Source organism: Parambassis ranga, chromosome 14, assembly GCF_900634625.1.
Source record: "Parambassis ranga chromosome 14, fParRan2.1, whole genome shotgun sequence".
Taxonomy (NCBI): domain Eukaryota; kingdom Metazoa; phylum Chordata; class Actinopteri; family Ambassidae; genus Parambassis; species Parambassis ranga.
This window is the reverse complement of record NC_041034.1, coordinates 6,673,801-6,691,776: the sequence shown is the minus strand read 5'-3', so window position 1 is coordinate 6,691,776 and position 17,976 is coordinate 6,673,801. Positions and strand designations below refer to the sequence as shown.

Here is a 17,976-nt window from a genome sequence, read left to right as displayed (position 1 = left end):
CAAGTCACGCATTACACCTGCAGTATTAGCTGTGGTAATTAAATCTGATGAATTGCATTCATTTCACATGAACATGTTTGGAATAGTGTAGAAGATGGGGTGAGTTCATCTGAAAAAGTCTGATTAAAAATATCTGGCTTTATTCTTTTAAACCACAGGCAGTCTTGTATAAACTGCAGCCTGTTGATAAAACTTGGAATAAGAAGAAAAAAATATGACTTGCTGGATGTTTGTAATTCTATTAAATGTTATATTAATAACAGGTCCTATAATTGAAGTATAAGTTCTATAAGTAAATATCCTGTTAAGCACTTGCTCCATCGCCTGGTTTACTTAACCACTTTTAGTTAATTGTGTTAAAACTAATTAACGAAGCAATTCGATGAGATTAGTTTAGCTTATTTTCTTAAACAAGACTTTAATCATGATGTAAAAATGCTTAGCTGATTTCAGAGGTATTTAAATCAGGAGCAGCCAGAACAACATTTAGTAGAAGCTGAACATTTCCACTGCTCCACCAGCAACACACCAGCCACCACAACAAGACTTACCACACAGAGGTGCAATAATGTCGGCAAGAAATAAGACGACCAGCCCAATGACGGCTTCTTCAAGACATATATTCCTGAAAACAACCATGCTGTAGTCTCCAAACTCTTGCCGTGTAGTCGACTGTCTGTAGGTAGACCAAGAAACTGGTTTGTTTTTAGCCCTTTAGCCTAGCATGAAGTCGGTCAATTTCCGCTCTTTTTCTTTTCTTTCACAGAACCCGTAACGAAGTGCTATCTTTCGGCTACCGGTATTGGAAAACGTCGAAGAACTGAGGAAAGTTTTTTTGTTATCTTGAAAAGTGACATTTATAGATAACCCCTATATATCCGTCTTCGCCCGGAGACTTCCGGGATGGCTTTGCACGCGCACGGGTCATAGGTCATACGTCACAGCGTCAAGAAGTAAACAATGCGTAACTGCGGCGTTTCCTAACATTTCAAATGAACGCAAACGTAATTGACTTGGACAGGTTTATATGAGTGTTTTCACACATTGATTAGACACACTGTGCATGTCAATTCAAGACATGTTAGCAGATCATTCTCATTCAAAATCACCAAAGCATAGTTACATGATCTGTTTCTGCTCGTCTTCTTAAGTCATCGTTATCAAACAGTCAGATGTGCATTTTGATTTCATTTTAGTGTTGGTCAGGTCTTCTCTGTGCCAGATGTCTGCTGGGCGTCTTTATTAAAATAATCATGTAACAAGATGATTATTATTCCTCCAGAGCTGGGTACATGAACCTCACAACTTTGCTCCATGTCCTCATATGTGGAAGTGTGTTTATAAATGCAGAATATACATTTCATACACTCTCACCCCCTGATCCTTTTCAAAGATGCAGTAAACTTGATAGCATCCCAGTTTTTTCCCACTCTTGCTGCAGGCACACGTGTCAGATCTTGACCCCGGCCACATGGCAAATAAACGTTTTTTGCTCTAAGAGTTGCACAATCGTGTCCCTGTGTCATCCTATAAATCTCCAGTAATTCTACACATGCACAATTCCAGCTCAAGCTCAGAGCTCTCTTGGGCCGGAGCAACGCACTTATTCCAAGTTTTGACTTCTGATCCCACAGGCTTCAGGCCGAGTGCCAGTGATGCACAGCGGGTGTGAAGAACATTTATGAGTGTTGGCGTTATTCTAAGACTTGAGTAAGAAATGTTGAGTGTCGGTGCCATTTTGTAAAAGGCCAGGAGTACTGGAGAAGCATGGTGTATGTGCCTTGTGGTTGTCTACATGTAACAGCATCACTCGATGAGCCTTTCTGACAAACAGCATTCAGAGTTCACAGCCTGTTCAGTCATGGCTAGTCTTTTGATTAATGTTACACCACATGCTGTGTGAGGAGTGATTTTTTAGAAGAAGAAGAAATTAGTGAACAAGTCTGATTACAGAATGTGAATCCACATGCAAGCGTGAATGAAGACGAGACACAACACCTTTTAATAAAACACACTGTTTATTGACTTTCTTGTTTGCCAGCTTGTAAAAAGAGGGTACAATATAACAACAGTGTAATAATTTAAACACTATAAATAAACACAGCATGGGCATGATTGGGAGGAAATATGATCTTCTGCCAATTTTGAAAGGGAAAATAACCATCAAATGACCTCACAAAATGAAGTTTCAAAACTCAAGAGGCTGTTTGGAAACAGGTTTATAGTGCTTTTCTAGCACATACTGTACGTCATGGAGTATTGTAACTGTTCATTAAAAGAAAACAAAGCAGTCAAAGTACAGCACTGAACATCATTTGTGTTTAAATGGCTGCTGATAGAGAAAAGCAGTTGTTAGCTGCTGTCACCACAGGTTTGTTGTATATTTGTAACATAGTATAAAAGTCACAGTTGTCTTTTTTCATGTATTATTGTCTTGAAATTGGGGGATTTTACCCTGGGGGTCTGTGAAGGTTTCGAAGCCAGCCTCAAGCGGCCACGACAGATATTAACTTGTCAATTGATTCTGTGTATTGCTTGTTGTATAAGTAAAACAGCTGACCTGGTGCTCCTTTTTTGGTATTGTAGGGATAACCTGGCAGTAGAATTCAACCTTTTAAAAATGTGTATGAACTGGTGGAGTTCTGTAAACCTTCACTGTCATTCCTATTTTCAGAACATATTTTCTATTATTGTAGTCCTTAGTTACAGAAGCACCGGGGGCGTGGGGATGCGTGACAGCTCAGCTAAGCTCTACAGCCTCTGGCAAAATAAAAGATCCAGACGGATCCCACACACACACAAGTGGGAGCTAAAATTTTCTTGTGAACCATTTAATAATCACGCTGACAAGTTAAGAGAGAGAGAGAGAGAGAGAGAGAGAGAAAACACTTATGTAAGTGTTGTAGAATGTGTCTGTGAGTTGCATCATTGCCAGAATTAAGGCACTAAAAAGGGGGGAGTGTCTACATATTGATGTGTGAATGAAGTGCGGTTAACTTCAGTCTACTTCTGTCAGTCCACAGGGTCTCCTGAACTCCTGTCCTCGCTCGTGAATCCATTTGTTTGACACTGGCAACAAAGAGGAAAAACAAAAGGACCATAAGCATCTGAGATTTAGTGAAGCCTCTTACTGCTATTATTTACAATGTAGTAAAAGGATTCCTCCACTTGAGCTTTTTAAGAACACACTCTTCCTGTGACAGTGTTTGGCAGTGTTAATGTTTGACACGTGTTTTGTGTTTTGAATGTACCGTAGGCTCTGCAGCCATGACATTTTTCACACAGTGGTGTACTAAGAGCACAAATGTCACATCAGACAATAAGCAGACTTCATTCTGCTTGCTCTCTTGTACAAAGTCTATGTAATGTCCAGTTTAGCTCATGTGTGGCTAGCATTCCTTGCTATTTTTTGACCTAGCATAACAATGTGTCCTCACCATGCATCTACCTAACCTGATGTGACTCTATTCCAGTCACATGATTGGTGTGCATTATGCTCTTGATCATTTTCATGCTTTATGTGCTGTATGTTCTATTGAAGTCATATAACCCACTTATATTTCTACAGAGGAAACATTATTTTTGCAATACTTATCATTATTGTCTTATTGCTCAGCCCTAGTTTTCCACAGTCTACATTACTAACATTACAAAAAAAGGTTATAAATATGAACTCTGTATTTGCAGTGAACATCATCTACATGCTATAGTTCAATCATATCTACATTTCTCAAACGTAACAATACATTTCAGGTTGTTGGTGTAGAAATTGTGAGCTTATAGAAGCATGCTGGAATCAGTTTTTAAAGTAAACCTACTTGGTGTGCTGTTCTTTAGGCAAATGGCGTGAAACTGGATTCCCACTTTACTGTTATTATTCTACTCGGTATACACTACGTTAATGAAAAAGTCCATACAGGTCCAACATTCTTGGCTTGTGCAGCAAACGTCTTCTAACAAAGAGAATGACGAAAGGTCAGACAAAAGTCTGCCGCCCCCCCTAGTCTGCACTAGTTTGAGATAACAAAAATCCACATGATGTCCCTGAATGCTGCTTTGTTTCATGCTGCTTCTGAAACTAATGAGAATCACCAGAAGAGCTGGTTTTATCACCTGTCACAGGGCTACATATTGTAACCTGTATCATAATAGTAAAGTTTTATGAACACTGTGTACCCAATAGTGTACGTGTGTGACCTTTAAAAGGGAAATGTGGTTTTATTGAACACGGTACCCTGTACTTCTGAGGGTGTTGCTTCACTAATGCATCGCAAATGAGTGTTTTTAATGTGACTCACCCCATTTACTACCTATGAGGACAGGACAGGCTGCATGTCTGGTCCTGTAGTCTCCTTCACCACTTTTGAAGAGATTATACCAGAACACTGCCGTCCCCTGTGAGGAAATGACAGCACAGTCAATAAATGGTAGAAAACGCCTTGTGTGCCTATGAGAGAAGGGGTGTCAGCTGAACAACGAAGCAGATGCTGCATTACAAAGGATCTGGATTGTAGAAGAGGCTTTTTGCAGAGAGTGGTGATGCAGTTTAACATTATTTTTATGCTTGTGTCAAACTTGATGTCAGGAACATGTGGGACAGCCACATGTTTATGCTTATATTGCATGAGGTTTTCTTTTAACTTTTAAATACTTGGGAACTAAGGAGACCACCTGCTGTAATTTTGGAAAGTAAAATATTTTCCCATCCTTGCTTGATATCAGATTTCAGTTACTCAATCCTTTAGGGCACATCATTTTGTTTTCGTTATCTGCCGAATGTTTTCAACGGGGGACGAGTGTGGACATCAGACAGGCCAGTTTTCAACACCTGGACTCATTAGCCATTCTGTTGTAGTACATGCAGAATATCGTTTGACACAATATGCCCCCTGGCACATATGAATATGTTTTAAAATAATGCTGGTTCTCTGTTGTCCTTTGTAAATTGTGCATATTCATATGTGCCAGGCTTGTCTAATTCTTGGTTACCAAGAAAATGCATGTTTTGGATGTGTTTCTCCCTCTCTCCACAGCTCATTTGTGGGAGCAGACGGACCAGATATACATTATGCTGGAGTGTGTTTTGTACCACAGAGTTTTTTGACAAAGCCTCTGGGATGAAATGTTACCCTTCATCTGGCTACATGCTCCTATGGTGGCAGATAGATGACCTGCGATTTGTCCTGGAGGAATAAGCTAAAATGTTCTTAATCGTTATCTGTTCTATACAGATATTAAACATTCTTTCATTTCATTCTTTTTAAGTGATAAAGGGGTTGCATTAGGGGTTGCTTTAGTGTCAAAATGTGGCATGTTGTCTCTGTATATCAGTTCCTATATGCTGGAAGCTGTTGGCAGACTATGTAAATACAGAATAAAGCCAAGGAAACCTGCTGTAGCAGCCAGGTGGACACAGCATAAAGTGAACATAGTCAATACTAGATAACTGAATATAGCTCTTCTTTACAGGTACATAAACACACAATCACCTTTCTTGGCCAGATTGCTGCTCCAAAGTCAGGGAACACAGTGGCACCTCCTGCCTCAACATCACTCATCTGAGGAAAGAAAGAAGAAAACTGGCTATGTCATCATTTCAACAACACACACTGGGACTCGAATATCCTAACGCCTCAAAATACATTTTTCTGAGACACAAAATGTTTCTACTGTACCAGACATTAAACTCTAATGCTTTTCTGTTTTTCCTATGGGTATCTTGCATTTGCTTTTGCATGTCATGAATATGCTCAAACATGCGACACTCTGCATCGCTCATTACATTCAGGAAAAAAATTAAGTACATTCCCATTTACATTTTATTTTCTACAGCTCAGTGTTAGCAAGGCAGTATACAAAGTGGCTTCAGTGCCAGCATGTTAATGAGGAATGGCCAACAAAACTCTCTACAACATGTACTGGAACTGATTGACAAAACTCTATTTTTAGACATCTTTTTTTCATCCATGTGATGAGATACGCCCAACAAAATCTGTACAAATGTTATTTCCTAGTCAATCAATTCAAGTTCAAGATTGAACCAGAGCTTATGCTTATGCCAATGAAGCCAAAAAAACAGGATGGAAAGTGGATTTCAGGCATCTGCCACCAACGACCCTCATTCAACGGCGACTGGACGGGCGTACTTACGTAGTTTAAAAAAGTCGCCAAGCGATTTCCAGTGCCTAATCTTTTGAAAGCATCAGGCTCATCTTTCTATGAAGATAAAATTTAAGAGTGAAAATACACAATGAAAAAACACACACATTACTTACGTAGTTTAGGAAGGTAGCAAGTCTATTTCCATCAACCTTGAGGTTGCTGTCAAAAGGACGCTGCAACAGACATTTATATGTTTAACCCAAGACCAAAAAGACACACAAGGAGCCCGCCACTGAGTGCACAAACTCTTACCAAATCAGCACTGTAGCTCTAAATTACATACTTCAAAGCATATATATAGGTGATAAATAGAAGAAAACCATGAAGAACTTATACAAAAATGTGTATGGTTTAAGCAGAAGACAATAATCATTAATCATTGTCACTATTTTGAGCACTGAACCAAGAAAAGATGTCTTACTTTGTCATATATACTAATGTATCCTGTACTTAAGGATGACATGAATCATATATAGTTGCCAGTAGAAACACAAACAGAACACACAGCTCAGCTCACATCACATTTTTCACACACACGAACTTTGACCTTACAAGAGAACTCACCCGGGAGAAGTCAAAATGAGGCTCGTACTGTCCTCCAACTCCATAGTTTGCAACCTGATCAACCAATGAGAAAGGTAATACATACAAAGAGGTAATGAGCCCTTCTGTCCACTGAGTAATGTCATTATGTTGCCCTGTGTATGATTTAAATGAACGGAAACTACAAATTTTACTGAGAAGCTGTTAAATAAGGCAGAACAGTGGATAAAGATAACCTGTGCCTTGACAGGAACTTAAACAGTGTTTATAAATGGTCTGTGGGTAACCATAAGTGACCATGACGTTGTTTCTGGATGGACACACTGTTATTGGGGTTTACTTTGGAGGAGCGCAGTTGTGAATGACGATGGATAAAAAAAAAACCTTTATTTCATTCACAGTTTATTTTAGTATCTTCTGCTTCTGCAGTTTCAGCATTATTATTTGTAATAAAAACTGAATATATAAAAATGTAGTTCTGTAGAAATAAGCACATTACCTGCAGTAACTCTGCTGTGTCTACTGTGAGGCCAGTGATGTCTTCTATTCTCTGATTGACTCTATCAATGATGGGGTCTTCCTCTCCTTCCAGCCATGCACTAAAGAAAACAACACATGCACAACATTTGAATTGAGAGCCTAAAATGGGCCTTCTACTACTGCAAATACTCCTCATCAACAATTAGTATTTCAAATAGTTTAGTCACTATTTAGGGCCTACTTTGCTAGATTCTCTATGTCGACAATTGCGTAGTCCTCCCTGCTGTGTTTGTGTAGTCAACTTCTCAGTTCTCCTTTTTTGCCTGCATTTTGCTGACTACAGTCCCTGGCCTTTCCACGGCCTTGCACAAGGCTAAAAATGCATTTTTAGTAGGTGTGCCTACATTTAAAAACACAGATTGCTATGTTCGCATTAAGAAATTCAAAAGCACAAATCTAGGTTTACATAAAAAAATGCTAACATGAGGAAGAGGAAGCCCAGGGAACCTTTCCCCTGAGCAGGTTACCTTTTGGACACTCTGTAATTGGCTGTGGTCAGGACACCTGTTTTGGGATCTCGGACAGTAGCTCTGGCAAGCTTTAAAAAAACAAAAACAAAACTATATAAATACAATTACATACATTACAAATTACATGTTGTGTCTATCTAACTTAAGTAAACTAAGTAATATATCTTAAAATGCCATACTAGGAAACTTTATTCAGCCCTCTCCAAATTAACTGAATCAATACGGTGTTTTTCAAAAACTACATGTTGCAGAAGTGAAAGCATCATTAATGCTAGGTGTGTTTTGTCTCACCCTGGGTTTTGCCAGCACTTTAATCTTCTGAATCTCCTCATCTGACAGCATGTCCAGGTACCGTACAATGTGTGGGCTGTCCCACTCATCCTCCTCCTTCATGGGCTTCAGCAGGAGACGGGGGTTCCTTTTACCGTCCTGATAGCGACAGAACAGGTTGCTCCGCCTCCGTTCATTCTAGAAAAAAAAAAAAATTTACTGTTCAATCACTGTTTAATTTTGAACTGCACAGATAAATAAGCTCGATGTTTTGGAATGTTAGATCACCATGCAAGCATCAATAAAAGGAATTGATGTGCTTGTAGACACATGATTGTGATGGCCTGCGTTAAGTAACAGATGACGTAAATCAAACATTTGTTGCTGTGCTACATTTCAGCGGCAGGTTTTTGAAGTTATAGGAAATAAAATACATTTATCACAAAGTTACAGTTCCATTCATACACCAGTATTACAGCTCTGTGGGGGAAAAAAGCACAGCCTAAGATCACAATGGAAAATACTTGACAAAAAAAATGATTTTCTTTGTCTGCTCGCTGAAGAATTCTGATTACTTAACTACTCAAAAGTTGCCAGTTTATGTCTCAGTTCCATTTTCTACATAATGTGAGTTTGCATGTAAAGCCTAACATGTAAATGCTGTCTCACCATTTGAACCCCCTCTCCCCTGCACAGAGCCTCATAGGTCTCTCTCTCAGGGAGGTGGTCTTTAGGTCTGCTGTAGGTCCCCAGCTGGATGGGCTCTTCAGAGGCAGGCTGGAAGGTTTCATTCATCTCATTGAGCTGCTTGGACAGCAGTCGCTCAAAATAACGGAGGTTTCCTCCTGCCCTGTCGTGCTTAGAATCTGTCAGTATGAAAAATAACAGGTTAACAATATTTCAAATGATGAAGTGAAATGACATGCAGTGCCGTATATTAAACTGATGTGTGTCTTCTAGTAATATTTCTTTTGCATTATTGCGGTTTTGCATCTTTTTTCCTTGATAAGCAGTCAGGCAATAAACAGAACGCTTCTTTCATCATCATTATATCTCTCAATAGAGGGCTGGTTAATGTGAGACACTAAAGAAAGTTGAGACAGAAGAAAGAACCAGCACACCCTCTTGTGGACTTTAAAGGAAGCACACTGAATTCTTGCACTGGGTCATTTTCACTTCTAGAAGGAACTAATGACCTCAGGTTGTTTTTCTAGGAGGAAAATGTGCAGCGTGACAATTTGCTGGGTCTAAGTTAGTTATTCTTGTATCCCTCTGACATATTTAGAAAGATCTATCAACAAATCTAGCACTAACAACCCATTAAACACACCTTCTCCTAAACTATTTCTACATGTAGGAGTATCTGTGTGAGCATTTTTGATGTTTATTCTGTTACTGCAGTAGTACTTGACGGTCTGTGTAGACCTACCCTGCTCTGTCTACTCTACCATACCTCGGTTTACTTCACTTGTAAACAGGCACACACCACAGCTTTAAAAAGATGGCCTGCAGCTGTCAACAGAACCCTTGATGCAGAGGCAGAAATAACAGTTTAAAACCACAAGCCCTCACTCTGAATGGACAACTCCCTGCTGCTCTGGCAAGCACAGCACCTCACTGCATTCACAGAGAAGGGTGGACTGCAATGATCAGAGAAACAGGAACAAGACAACCCATCAATTACACCACAGCAGAGACCTGCGGTTGTATTGGTCACTGTCTGTATGTGTCATGGGAAACAAGTCAGCAGTGCTTTTTAATAAAACACATTAAAAGTGCTATTTTAGTCCCTGAAATATTGAGACCATGAACCCACATATCTATCCACCCAGTTTATGGTTACAAGGAAGAAAAGGAAACACTCAGCCTGACACAGGCTGGGATTAATCAATAGCAGGGCATGTGCATTAGTGTGCATAGAGTTTCACTTGCAGATGTTGTCACCTTACCAATAGCCACAAGCCGCCGTGTAAGCTCAATGGCTCGAGGCAAGTCACCCATTTGGTAAACAGAGTAGCTGAGGTAGTCCAGAACGTCAGCCTTAGAAACCACAGCTTCCTCTCCAGCGTCCAGCTGCTTCAAGGACTCCTGCAGCCACAGCACGGCGTGGTAATAATCTGCATCGTTGTAAGCCGTCCTTCCCATGTCGAAGCAGTCGTCCACTGTCAGTACGGCATTGGAGTGCATACCTGAGAAAATTTCACCAGAACTATGTCAGTATATTGTAGTGAGTTTAAGCAGTGTAACACATGCAATCGTGAATTATTAGTTCTCACAAAGTACCATGAGAACATCACTAACCAGATAAGAGTTAATCCCAAACTCTTATTTTTTGTTTCTTGACGCATGTATATCTCTAGTCTTTTCTCTATATATTCCTGCTTCGAGGAAGTCAGTGCCCTCTTCTTGTCTACCTGGAAGCTTTCCTTTGGAGAAGGCTTCAGAGTCCAGTTGGTATGTGTCCTGAAGACGCATTAGTGCCCTGGCTGCACCTGTCGCATCCTCCTCATCAGGGAAGTACTGTTTGTGAACGGTTATGTTGGCAATGAACCCTAGACAAAAAGTTAGAAAGCATTAAAGTCAACTAATGAATTCAGCAAACAAAATGAAACATTCTACAGCAAATTATGAGACAGTGGACAGTGTAATCTGATAAGAAAGCAAAACTATGTTTTCATTTTTATAATTTTGCCAACAAAAGATTTGTGGGGTAATTTAAAAAAGAGTTGTTGCAAAGTTTGTCCAGCAGAGTGCACTTCAACTCCACTACTCACAGTACTCAGCACTGTCAGCAGAACATAAAGTTGCTTACTTATATCTTATATCCAGATCTGTCTGGATGTCAGATTGATGAGCATCACTATAATTCTCCATATATGAAGCATTTTATTTCAGTCCTATTACATACATTTTATATAATAACCTATGATATATATTCTGTATAATAACCTATATCCTAAGGTCATAGCAAATAGAGTATGTGTTGCATTTATTTATGTTTAAAAGGTTTAAAGTGAGCCCCTCTACTCCTCCTCTAACTAACCAGCCACATACACAAATTCATTCCTATTTTATCAGCCTCACACAGATATGGACCAAGTCTAAACACGCACACACTTTCAAGCCAAAATACACACACACACACACACACACACAAAAGGGAGAACATGGCCAAAATATGCAGGGATGAGGAACAGCTGCAGCTACAGCATAACAGGCGGTGTTCAAGTATTAGAGCAGACCTGCACAGCAGACATTTCCACTCTGCAGTCAAATCACTCTCAAATCACTCTCCTCACATCCGCTCTGGATTTTATATTTGCTGCACGCCACTCGCTCACTGCTCATGTTGAGAGAAGCTTTATGAAAGAGTAGTGAATGCTGCCCTTCAGGTACAATTTTGGACAGGAAAGGAAAGGAACGAAGACTAACAGAGTTAAAGCCCCTAACTGAAGGCAACATGTACACAAGCTGCAGTGATATGTAATCCTGAAGAAACAATAATGCTCCAACTCAAACTCATCATGCAACATGTCTTTACCATTAGAGGGGTTTTGGAGCACCAGGGTCTCCACTTCAGACCACTCTGTGTTGAGTCTTTTCATCAGTTTGTAGGCATTCACTGGGTGAGCCAAGTAGCCCTCTGGGTCAGAGGTGGACACTCTGGTCAGAGTGTCAAGTTTGCTGGCCCAGCTATAAGAGGAAAAGAGAAGTGTTGCACAATATTGGTGCTGAAATGTAGACACAGTTTGATGATCAGACTTGAAGCGTCCTTTTTTTTGGCATGTTATTTGTTTTACTAGTGTGAGACATGGCCTGAAAACAGATGTCTTACTCCAAAAGCATGAGAGTTTGCAACACTGATGAAAAGTAACTGGCACAATTTAGCTGTCAGGGATGCAAGACATATAAAACTAGAAAACTACACACAAGTACCTCAGAACAGTAGTTGTCTTAAGGCACTTAAAAGTTACAGGGTTCAGGATGTACCTTTTGACAGCAGCAAGCTTAGACTCCTCTGCTGTGATGTACTCCCTCAGAGACTGAAGCAGCTCCTTCTCTGTGTAAATCAAGTCTGTCATTTGACCTGCAGAGACACAGAGGACAGTTATTACAGTCAGACATGTCACCAAAGATAAAGTCATCATCACCATGTCTTGTACTACTGTTCAGTTAATATGCACGTTTATTATCTGCAAAATAAAACTACCCATCGAGTATTTAGAGCTCTATGTAACAGGAGTATTGACAGTAAAGCTGCTGGGCTTTGTTTTTAAGACCTATAAAATGGTTTTTAGCAGCACTGTTTTTAGGTCCTCAGCCACAAAATGTGGGACTTTGATAGTATAGAATTACTCAACAAGCTACAGTTGAGCATCCATCCATGAGTCTTTGTGGAGGAGTTTGGGGCTTAGTGTGCTAAGTAAACATTTTGCATTGAAACACTCAGCCATGATTAGGTCGCAAGGGCTGCCAGGGAAAAGCACTAATGAAACACTTTCATTGTTTCAGCATGCAGCCAATAGCTATAATTCACTGTGATTTAAGTAAACTGTTTATCCCAGGAGGAGCAACCGGCTGCGTTACAAGAGGCATTTTGTAAATAAACCAAAAAGACTACTAAAACAATATGAGGTGTATGTTTTCATTTCTTACAAGCGAGGTCCCATACACAAACATTATGCAGACATCAGCACATTTCCATGCTCCTTCTTGCACAGATTTGAGAAAAGAATGTATGGTCCAAAAGATTTGGAAGCCAAAAATAAAACTGAATGTGGGTCATAGGACTTTACTACCCTGCTGCCCACATCCACCATTTAAAACCAATTTTTATGGCTAAGCACAGACATGCATTCCTGAGTGACCAAATATACCCTAGCTGTATAGTACAAGGTCATATTGCCATACTTTTGTAGGTTTTTGTGGACAAAGGAGCAGGAATAAGATGAAGAAAAACACACTACCACTGCCTCCATAGACTGTTCATTTCCTATACAGTTCAGCAGCCATATATATAGATTTTTTTGTCTATAAAAGGAGCTGAAGTGTGCCAAATTTGTTTTGCATTGATGAAGCAGATATTATATTCTGTAATTATAGTGTGTGAATATATTGTGTAACAGGCTGTAAATTAGATTATTTGCATGCCGTTATCAATACAACACAAATGAAGTATGACATGACAATATTAAGGCTGCCTCCAAACACATATAAGAAAACAAACTTACTGATGGAAGTGAAGATTTCTGCCTGTGTGGCCCAGCAGCAGCAGCAGCAGAGCAGGACCCAGGGGATGAAAAATGACCTCATTCTGTCTCGTTCAATTGCCTGCAAAGACAAACACAAACACATTTTGTCGCACTGGAATCAAAACAGGACATTGTAAGCCTTTTAATCATATTTTAAATCTGGTCTGTCACAACTGGCTGTCTGTTTTTTCCCCACACACTGACTGCAAAAAGCTGACAAACACTTTTTTTTTTTTTAAATTGTCTTATATTTAAACCACAAATCCACAAAAAACACAAATGAGTGGACAGTTTGTGTGTTTTGGCATAAAATTAGCTGATGCCCTAACAAAATTCAAACTTTCCAATATGTTTCCTATTAATGAGTCACTACTGCCTTTTGTGCCCAGTCAGAAAAAAAAAGCACAAGCACATACGGTGTATTCTGTAAAAGGAGTGGGGCATGGTGTATCTTATTATCCATCCATCTAATAAACCAAAGTGACAGTAATCTCTGGATTGTAATCCAAGTATAATGGGTAAAGCCCATTGTTTCTCTGTTTATTGTGATTTTTTTTGTCACAGTTAAGACACAATGTGTGTGTTGTAGTGTTGTCTGCAAAGGGAACTTGAGCTGTGTGGCATTTCAGCCACAGCAGAGCCAAGAACAGAGCCTGAAGCTGAAAGAGCAGGACAGAATAATGAAGTATCACCTGGTACAATCTCTCTGTTCACAGTCCACAGACTGAGAGCAGCTTTTGTTCTGTGTAAAAAAAAAATAAAGAGTCACTCTGCTTCACTTTCCATTTCTAATTCAGCTTTACCACATCACATCTCACCGTGTAAATCCAAGCTTAAAAATACGAGCTCACACACAATCTTCCATTTCCACCACTATGTAATCAAGCGCTTAGAGCAGCAGAGGATCTGAAGCATAAAATTGGCACCTTCTTCTACAAGGGAGGAATCTGCTCCAGGTGAAATTTTCACCTTTATGACACAAAGCAGTTCGACTGTTGCTGCAAAGAGTTTCACAAAAGTGGCACTGAGACACAAACCTAATGTTTAAAATGCAAATAGGATGTTTTCAGAAAGGAATATCAGTGCACATATACACTCTGCCCACCACATGGATTTTGTAACATCCTTTGTAACATTATCACAATAGAAGGTAGAATTTGTTTTTTTTTGTGGCAAACTGGGCAAACATCCGATACCAACTCTGGATAGTGTCTGTGTAATGCTTTTATAATGAGCAGCCTGCCTCTTTGAATACTATTTTTTAGTTAAAAAAAGAAAGGGCTTATTTTCTTTCTATTTTTACTCATAATGCTTGTACTTATTATACTTATTATACAGTACTGACTATATCAATCAGTGCCTGTATATCAATCAGTTCAGAATGCAACTGGGCTGAAATCCACAGAGCAACACAATTCCCTCTGGGATTATTAAAGTATCTAAAATAAATATATATAATATAAAAAATAAAGATTCTGGGCTTCTGTCCTCTCCTGGATGTCGGAGAGCTGCAAGAACATCTGCGCCTCACTGACTGTAATGCTTCATAAATAATCCTGTTGTCCTTCTCTCTAGTTTTTTTTTGTTTTTTTTTAAATCTATGAGTTATTTTGGTTTACTTAATAGGTGCCGTCCCAGATCCCCAGGTCCTAAACTGCAAATGAATTGCCCAAATCAAACCTGTTCTAATTTGTGTGCTCAGCTTAAACAGTCTGTTGCCTGTTGTTTGCATTCTGTAAACACCCGTGTCATGTACGTTTACTATACAAATGTTTGAGTCCTGGCAATTGAAGAAAATGTAGGTTATCTGAGGCAGGTTGTGATTCAACGGGACATGGGAGGTGGCTGGCTCCTTTAACAAAATTAATTCTGAGCTCAGCATCAATGTTATGTCCTGCTTCGGCGAAAAATGCCCTTATTTGACTGAACATTGACAACAAAAGTCAGAATCTCTGCTCGGTCCAAATGGACTTACGTTTTTTCCAGACTTTTGTCATACATGGAGGCGTGGCTCCCGGAGTGCGATAAGAAGCCAAAGAAATACACACACACACACACACACACTGGCAAAGTAGTAAGGATCCAAGGTCTCCAGTGGGGCAGGGGTTCCTTAGGAGCTAATGTTTACACCAACAGTAAAATTTACTGCTTTCTTTGACTTTTCTACTGGACTTCACTTAACAACAAACACACAGGCAGCAAACACTCTGGTCCAGGCAACAGCTGTGTTTGGTCAGTGCTATGTGGGGAAATGATAAAAATGGACATGTTGTTCTTTGAGTGAAAGAAAAAGCATGTGTCAAGACGAAAGTCTCAAGCCTGGAAATGATTAGACTGATCTTGAGCAATCCCTTTTTCCCCCTAGATAGTTTTTCATCAGTGTAAATAAGAGGAACACACTAAGCTGCACTTGAAATGATAAAGGCAGTGTTGTCAAGACAACCGAAACAAAACGTTGCCAAGGTCCTCAACCAAAACTTCTTTTAGAAAAGTTTCCTGCAAACTAATCATCCCATTCCATGAAACAATTACAGCAAGAACAGGCAGGTGACAAAAATCCATCAGGCACCAAGAGCAAAACGTGAAAATATGATTAAATATGATTAAACTCTCTCCTTTGCATGGTGTGAAAACACCCTGGATTTTCTTATGCACATTGCGCTGCAGCAATTCACATAATTTCTGCCCTACATTTTAGAAGCAAACACTAAATTCCACTATTTTAAGTAAACTAGTCAAAGCACCTCCCTCCACTAAGGTTGTTTGTAAAAGGTCCACTGAGATACAAACAAAAAGCAGTTGATGCTAAACAGATATTTCTCTGGCTAATGGTAATCAGTAAGCTGGACTCGCATGCTGCAATTTCCCCACAACCACTGGGGCACATACACACACTGCATGCTGCAGAGAGGTAAGCGCATGTTACACACATACATGCATGTGCATGTACAGCATCTGGAGACATGCTTGGACAAACCTCGCGGTGAACTCTCCCCTGCAGCAATGAAAATTACTTCAGATTCAAACTTGCTGTTCCTCCTGTACTTAGACTGATCCGGTTCACCCTGATCTCAGCCCAAATGTTAGCTTTGACTTTCACTTCCACTAATCATCATATGAGAATTACAACATTATTTTATTGAGAAGCAATTTTACAGTCTCGTGCAGCATACATAAGACAGCCAGCAGAGGTTTGGACAGTGTAAGTCTCTGATAAAATCCAAAGCTGATGCAAAGGCAGATTATACGAAATATGTTTATACTATACAAACGTAAGCTTTTGCCATCTTTGTGCTCACATAGATGATATTAAACCAGCAAAAAATACACTTAACCAGGGCAAAAAAATAAAATAAATAATGGCAGAGAGTGCACATCACCTGCCTTCCCATCTAATTACTCCTGACAGATTCATGGCATCCCTCTATTTGCTGACTTTCATTTATACATGCTTCAATGGCTGCCACAGTCAATCACTGCCATTGTACTGTGCATTAAATCACTGCAGGGCCTCACTTACCTTGTGGGCAAAAAGCCTTTTAAACTCAGGCTGTGTGCTCAGTGACACTAAGTGCCATTTGCTGAGGACAGACAAAGACCTACGCTCTACTTATAAGATCAGCTGGCTGCTAATAAAAAAACTAAAAACACTAAACTGATTCTACATAAAAGTCAGAATCAAATATGAACTCAATCCTAGTTTGATTTGACTTTTCTTCTATGGTATAATGCACCCTTAGTGGACACTTTTAGTGGACTTGGAGTGTGTGCAGCACTCCGAGTCTACTGCTCATCATCACCAGCTGGGGCTGAGGGTGTCCCGGTGACGTCAGCCAAGACAGTCTTTTCTAGAAACCCGGCCCTGCTGGTCCACTCAATGTCCTGCTGTCTCCGCTCAGAGTTATGTGCAGCACTGTTTGCTCTGCGCTCTTTCTTTCTTTAATTTACCCCCCCCCCCCCCCCCCCCCCCACTTTAAATAGCGTAAAAACAAGGTCGGTCTGTGAGGTGCTGCCTCAGAAAGTTCGCGCAAAGTTTCAAAACTTTGCGCTGTGGAGCATTGTAACCCCTCTGCCTCGCTACGTCTCGTGTTACAGTGTAACGAACAGAGCGGAAATAAACACATACCTCACTATTTTACCTTATTTTTGTACCACAATCGCGTTTTAGTGTAGTAAAAACAACAACGGCAGCCTGTTGGAGTCAGTTATTGACAACCATCCCAGCATGTTCGGGAGGCACGCGGGCTCACCGTTCCACAGGGATGTCAATAAGATAAAAGCTTCCGTGACGACAAATAACATTTATTGACAGCTTACCTGTTTTCTCGTGGATTTCAAAGCACGCAGTCACACTCCGGTCTGTGGACGCAGACCCGCTTGGCACCCACGGGGTTGTGAATGTAGCACGGAGATGGGCTGCAGGAGCTGCCACGTACAGAACCTCCCGGAGCACAGACCGTAATGCTGCTGACAGACGCGCAGGGACATTCCTGCTCGTGGTTGATTGTGTTGCCTTAAGGTACATTAGGTTATTCTGAGCTTTTAGTACGGACAGATGGGCAGAAAAGAAATAATGTTTTAACAGAATGATTGGTGCAGCCTCCTGATTTTGTTTTTTGTTTTTCAACCACAATTTTAAGTAGCCTACAAACATATTTAAGTAATCAAAGTAATCTACCTCTGGATTTTAAAATAGAATTTCTCCAGCTACTTTATTTGTTCCACTGCATTTATTTGAT

At 40.0% G+C, this 17,976-nt stretch overlaps 1 protein-coding gene across 2 annotated transcripts; it reads right to left on the bottom strand.

Moving 5' to 3' along the window:
* Positions 1-1,999: 1,999 nt before the first annotated feature.
* p4ha2 (procollagen-proline, 2-oxoglutarate 4-dioxygenase (proline 4-hydroxylase), alpha polypeptide 2) lies at positions 2,000-17,689 on the bottom strand. Of its 2 annotated transcripts, none has more exons than XM_028422281.1 (15): positions 17,555-17,689; positions 13,217-13,316; positions 11,976-12,072; positions 11,527-11,678; positions 10,400-10,537; positions 9,935-10,174; positions 8,655-8,851; positions 8,007-8,183; positions 7,713-7,783; positions 7,205-7,304; positions 6,727-6,780; positions 6,276-6,335; positions 5,490-5,558; positions 4,299-4,395; positions 2,000-3,069 (listed from the first exon to the last, which is right to left on the bottom strand). In XM_028422281.1, the coding sequence occupies exons 2-15, from the start codon at positions 13,296-13,298 to the stop codon at positions 2,999-3,001; spliced, it is 1,605 nt and encodes a 534-aa protein (XP_028278082.1). In that variant the 5' UTR covers positions 13,299-13,316; positions 17,555-17,689; the 3' UTR covers positions 2,000-2,998. The 2 variants fall into 2 exon arrangements, with proteins under 2 accessions (XP_028278082.1, XP_028278081.1); XM_028422280.1 differs by lacking the exon at positions 6,276-6,335 and adding an exon at positions 6,151-6,216.
* Between the last annotated feature and the right edge of the window lie 287 nt (positions 17,690-17,976).

Excerpts from the sequence above, each read along its gene's own strand:
- p4ha2 (XM_028422280.1), bottom strand. The coding sequence starts at position 13,298 with ATGAGGTCATTTTTCATCCCCTGGGTCCTGCTCTGCTGCTGCTGCTGC. Across the intron at positions 11,679-11,975 it reads AAGCTTGCTGCTGTCAAAAG|CTGGGCCAGCAAACTTGACA; the intron begins GTACATCCTGAA and ends TTCCTCTTATAG. Across the intron at positions 8,184-8,654 it reads GGGGAGAGGGGGTTCAAATG|AATGAACGGAGGCGGAGCAA; the intron begins GTGAGACAGCAT and ends TTTTTTTTCTAG.